This window comes from Scomber japonicus, chromosome 9 (genome assembly GCF_027409825.1).
Source record: "Scomber japonicus isolate fScoJap1 chromosome 9, fScoJap1.pri, whole genome shotgun sequence".
NCBI classification, from domain to species: Eukaryota; Metazoa; Chordata; class Actinopteri; order Scombriformes; family Scombridae; genus Scomber; species Scomber japonicus.
This window is the reverse complement of record NC_070586.1, coordinates 28,228,396-28,234,138: the sequence shown is the minus strand read 5'-3', so window position 1 is coordinate 28,234,138 and position 5,743 is coordinate 28,228,396. Positions and strand designations below refer to the sequence as shown.

Sequence of the window (5,743 nt, the reverse complement as noted above, 5' to 3'; positions counted from 1 at the left end):
GCACAGGAGCAGGACAGACCTTGAAAAACCTGGGGAAGCACAAAGAAAAGACTGCTGTGAAGTTGAATGTGAGGTTGGCTGTCATATCTCACATCCGGTCAGTGTTTTTAAGTGAGCAGGTCAGGTTTCTATGACAGGGAGGGACCTAACGTTACCTGTGAGTCCAGCATGTAGACAGCTGACGGCACTGCCATGAGCTTCACTGAGAAGGTCAGGGTTTTTTTTTTTTGTCTGTGGAGGATGAGTTTGACAACGAAAGAATGCAGTTCTGAGCTGTTCCTGTATTTGTATTTGTGTAAAGTTAAAATGTTCTTTTCTTATTTCAGTCACGAAAGTCTTGGATTGAGGAAACTTTCTTCAAGAGAGAATGTGTAAAGTTTATCCCTTCCTCTCGAGACCTACACAGGTAAACATAAATCTGATTGTATTGATGATTTGCCAGAAAATGGTTTTAATACAGGATTTTATGATTCTCAGTAGAAATACAAGCTGATTTGTTTAGTTAGAACATAGTATAACATTAACAGCAGTATTTGTAAACTCAATTTTTCTAAGGGCAGAACTATTTGGCACTCAGCCCTTCCTTCCAGGAATAGCGATCATGTGGATTCTTTGATAATGTGTTATTTCCTGTTTTTTTTTTTTTTTTTTTACAGATGTATTCCCGTATGTCAAGTGTGCCAGAACTTGATCAGGTATAATTATGATTAACAATATGAATTGTCCGTGTATGTGTTTGTGATTACACCGTCCTCGAGCATACCACGCATATCCAACCCACCCCTACTATTCCCATGAGACCCTTGTGGACTTTTTGTGTGTCTCTTCTCCCTTCATCCTTTATTTCACTATGTCCCCTTTTTGCTTTCTGTTTCTCTCAAATCTTGTCAGTTTTATTGCCATTGCGTTTATAAAAAACCTAATAGTTTAATGTTCCGCGAACTAGCTCAACTTTGTTAGTTTCCTATATAAAACACAGGATAGAATAGGAGATTCATGTGTGTTTAAATTTTGTGGGCTGTAAACTGACAAACACAACCAAAGAGGGAGGCAGGGAGACAGGAAATGAGGAAGAGGGGAGGAATCATAGCAACCGGGCTTAAATAGGCCATGTGCTTGTGAATGATACTCAACTTTTGAAGTGGTTTTATATGAATATGACAAGTCATTCCCATAGAAAATTTAAAAAAACAGAGTAGAAATTCCACACATTGTGTGTGATGAGGACCATTTGTAATAAATACATACTGCTAAATTAAGATATTTTATTAAGATATGTTTGCAGTCCATTCTTTTTTCTCTGCTAAAAAACATCTTTTAGATAACTGATTTGATCGCAATAAATGTTTTTCACTATCACTCTACACAAGTGATCAGTTAATTAATTATTTTTTCTTTGTATCTTGTCATTGGTCAGGTGCTGTTGTGGCCGCCTGATGGTGGAGCACTCATGGCAAGATTCACTTCCCCCCATATCCCTCTATCCTGGTCCAGGACAGGATGTGGAAGAGGAGTGGTCCATGCAGCTCCACACCAAAGCCAGTCCCACCAATGCCTATGGGACCATAGATTTTCAGGACAGTGCGACGCGCTCCTGTCGGGCCAAGGTCTATATGTCTTCCAAATGTACACTGTGTTTCTAGGCAAAAAGAAAACCTGGCTGCGTCCTCAATTAGCATACCAAATTTAGATAATCATAGTCATATGAAATTCTATATGAGGGATTGCTCAAAAAAGAGACTCTCTGTCACAAATACATTCTGTTTCCCCTCCAGTATGTTCGCTTGGCTGTGGACTCAAAGCCAGAGATTCTACTCCAACTGATGCTGAGGGAGTGGCAGATGGAGAGACCCAAGCTTCTACTGACAGTCCAGGGAGGCTCAGAAAACTTCACCCTTCCTCCTAAAGTCCAACAGGCCTTCAGCAAAGGACTGATGACTGCTGCCCGCAGCACAGGGGCATGGATACTCACTGATGGCATTAATACTGGTACATGAAATAACTCAACACATAACCACAGCTTGTCATTTTACACTTACAGGTGTTGTACAAATTAAACAAACAAGATATAACATATTAATTAGAGTTGCTGGTTAGTGGATTTTGTTAACTTTGGACAGAGTCAAGCCAGGCAACTATTTTGATAATTGATTAATTGTATCGAATAATTAAAAAAAGTCCAAATTCTCTGATTCCAGCTACTCTAATGGGAATCATCTATGATAGTAAACTAAATATCTTTGAGTAATGGACTGCTGTTTGGGACAAAAGAAGACATTTGAGGACTTTGGGAAACAGTGCTCGATCAACATTTTTTCAGACATTTTATAGACCAAAAGATTCATCGATTAATATTAAATAATGAAAATAATTGTTAGTTGCAGCTGTACTCTAAAATACTACTTTGAATTACATTGATCTTAGATGGATTTCTATTGCATAACTTTAATGTGGTTAAATGAAACTCTACAGTTGTGTACACTGTATGCATTATAAAGGGATCAAGTCAAGTTAAGTACATTTTTATTTGTATACCTCAGTATCACAAATCACAAATTGACCTCCGGGGGCTTTCATTCGGCATCACTTGTCATTTAAACATGATGTTATTTGCCCAGGCACACCTGTGTTTTTGCAGATTTATTTGCAGTTGCACAAAGCAGAATTGTAGTTTATTTCAGGTCAGTTTGTACAGTTGAATTATGTGTTTGCTGTGCATTCACCTGCCCTCTACATCAACTCTAGGTGTGTCTAAGTATGTAGGCGAGGCAGTGAAAACATTTGGGGGCCACGACTTGAGGAAGAGAAACACCGTTGGGATCACACCATGGGGAGTGATTGACAACCACACAGATCTTATAGGCAGAGATGTAAGTGCTGAGATTTTGTTTATTATTGAATGAGATCACACCGTCTCACCAATCGGACACTGACTACATTTACAGATTTCATTTTATTGAGCATATTTTGACTCTTGGCTCTTCTGCTCAACATGATTCAGGTGTTCAGGCCTTACCAGCCACTGGGAAACCCTCTGAGTAAGAGAGCCTGTCTTAATGGTTTCCACTCCCACTTTCTGCTGGTGGATGACGGGACACTGGGAAAACATGGCTGTCAGCAGGGCCTTAGGAGGAAGATGGAGAAACACATCCAAATGCAAAAGATACACCCTCGTGAGTCAGTGTGTGTGTGAATTTTTTTTTGTGAGACATATAGGAAATGAGAAAAGCACAGGGGAATGATGTCACTGACATATATTTCACTGTCCCTCTTATCCTTTCTTTGAAGGACTGAACCAAGGAGTGCCTGTGGTGTGTGTGGTGGTAGAGGGAGGCCCAGCCATTGTGTCCACAGTGTTGGACTACGTTAGCAATGTGCCCCCTGTGCCAGTGTTTGTGTTCGAAGGATCGGGCAGGGCTGCCGACCTGCTTGCCTTCTTACACAAACAGACAGCTGGTGACAGGTATGTCTACTTATTTTTACTTACACTTATTTTAGTATACATTTTGGAGGAATATTGGCTCAGTATTTTGTGCATCACATGTACAATGAACACACCTGTCCCAAAGACAATTTACAGTATGTGTTGGTCTTGTAGGCAGTTGGATGCAGACATTAAAGAGGACTTCCTTGTCATGATTGGAGATGTGTTTGGAGTCGAGAGGCCAGAAGCCTCTCACCTCTACACTCTCCTGCTGCAGTGTATGGATCACAGACAGTCTGTAAGTGAAATAGCATTTATGAATGTATCTGTGTTATGATTGGACACACACTTACTTCTTACTTCATGTGTGTTTAAACAACAGATAAGCATCTTTGACTCAGAATCAGAGGACCAGATGGCATCAGATGCAGCCATTTTGACCACTACACTTAAGGGTACTTATCTGCTTCTTTTTGGTTGTGATAATAGACCTTTTTCACTGCAGACATTTTGACATATTGTAGCATAATTTATAATATTGATAATAGCTGAACAATCGTGCATTTTACACTTTGCCTTTCCTGCTATGACAAACTGCTCACTACCAATACAGAGATATATACTCTGTTGTTTGTTTTTGTTCTGTATGATGAACAGGCACGAAGGCCAGTCCTGCAGAGCAGTTGAGCATGGCCCTAGCCTGGGACAGGGCTGACATTGCACAGAAACACATCCTGGTGTATGGACAACACTGGCAGGTGACACTTACTACTACAAGCTACAGTGTAATTATGTGCTATTGTTTCTGATGAAGAATGTTGTACATTCTTAAAATATCCATGATTGTAAATCTTTTGTGTGCTGTTATGTAGGTGGGTTCCCTGGAGCAAGCCATGCTGGATGCTCTGGTGATGGACCGTGTCAGTTTTGTCAAACTGCTGATTGACAACGGCATGACTATGAGTCGCTTCCTCACTGTGGATCGCCTGGAGGAGCTCTATAACACGGTTATTATTATATATTAAACAATCCACTTGTATTGTTGTGACACACCATCTGTCGCACTCTTTTTTTCAGAGAATACTTTCACCCCTCAGTGCTTTTGTTTGGCTCACTATGCTATTTCCTCTTTTGTTTCCCCCTTGGCTCTCACTTTGCTATACAAACAGAAGAAATTCAATTCTTTTGTTTGTGGTTCTTGAAGCACAAATGACAAAACTATGGTTTTGACTGAAATCACAATAATGCGCAGTAAGTGTTTTGCATTAAGTTTCTCTGCGTCTCCTGGTCAATTGCTTTCACAGTATTTTCCCAGTTGTTCTTTTTGAGATCACAGAAGTCTTTGTCATCTTTACACTCATGCTTGGCTCTCTCCTCGCTGTCTTTATTTTTTGTTTATTAAAGCCTCTTTACTTATTCATTACTCTGGGATAATAAGCCCCCTAAGAAACATGCTAGAGCCAGAGCTTCTACTGTAAGTGTGATTGTTTAGTCTTTTACAAATGTGTCTTTTTTGCCTCTCTCCTCCCCCCCCCCCCTCTCTCTCTCTCTCTCTCTCTCTTAAAAGTAACCAGTTTTTTCTCAGTGATTATGAAGTTGGTATTATGTGTTTACTTGTTTATTTGCATAATAATATAATTTCTCTCCTCAGCCACAGGGGCAGACTGACCGTTTTCTCCATCACCTCATTGAAGATGTAAAACAAGTAAGTACAGTAACAGTGTGAGGATAATAATGTACACAATTAGTCACACTACATATACTCATCACAATCTTGTTTAATAAGATATTATTGACACTTACACTGGATATTATTTTGAGCTGCATTTGTGTACATAATAGTTAAATATATACTGTCTATTTACTTTATATGTGTGTGTTTGTGTGAGTAGACCTCTCTGCCCCTAGGTTACCGCATTTCTCTCATTGATGTGGGCCTTGTGATAGAGTACCTTATAGGAGGAGCGTACCGCAGCATCTACACACGAAAACACTTCCGAGCTGCCTACAGCCGCTTGCAGGACAAGGTGAGCATTATTAGTTAGTTAGTATTTTTTTTAGCCTGCTTTGTTTTGTTATTTTCACATTGGTGTTTCCTCATATATAATGCACCCTCCTCATTCTTGTTATGGTGTGTATAGGAGGGCAGACGCAACAGTTCTTCCTCCTTGTCAAAACAGAGACGGGGATTGATACCAAACTCTTTAAGGGTCAGGAGTTCCCAAGACCTGCATTTCTTTAGGACTGCACAGCCCTACAAACGCAAGGTGGGATTTTCTTTAATCTCTCTTGAAAGGACTGGAAGCAAATTTTCCCTTT

The 5,743-nt window shown here is 40.0% G+C and overlaps 1 protein-coding gene across 1 annotated transcript in view; it reads left to right on the top strand.

Moving 5' to 3' along the window:
* trpm6 (transient receptor potential cation channel, subfamily M, member 6) overlaps positions 1–5,743 on the top strand; it is a 17,852-nt gene continuing 12,109 nt past the window's right edge. The window contains exons 1-15 of the mRNA XM_053325930.1: positions 1–210; positions 327–406; positions 657–695; positions 1,418–1,607; positions 1,776–1,989; positions 2,746–2,870; positions 3,002–3,173; positions 3,289–3,463; positions 3,599–3,722; positions 3,807–3,879; positions 4,082–4,182; positions 4,297–4,431; positions 5,076–5,129; positions 5,317–5,451; positions 5,566–5,691. Coding sequence (XP_053181905.1) covers positions 193–210; positions 327–406; positions 657–695; positions 1,418–1,607; positions 1,776–1,989; positions 2,746–2,870; positions 3,002–3,173; positions 3,289–3,463; positions 3,599–3,722; positions 3,807–3,879; positions 4,082–4,182; positions 4,297–4,431; positions 5,076–5,129; positions 5,317–5,451; positions 5,566–5,691 — 1,761 coding nt within the window. The 5' untranslated portion in view covers positions 1–192. The remainder of the gene's footprint in view (positions 211–326; positions 407–656; positions 696–1,417; positions 1,608–1,775; positions 1,990–2,745; positions 2,871–3,001; positions 3,174–3,288; positions 3,464–3,598; positions 3,723–3,806; positions 3,880–4,081; positions 4,183–4,296; positions 4,432–5,075; positions 5,130–5,316; positions 5,452–5,565; positions 5,692–5,743) is intronic.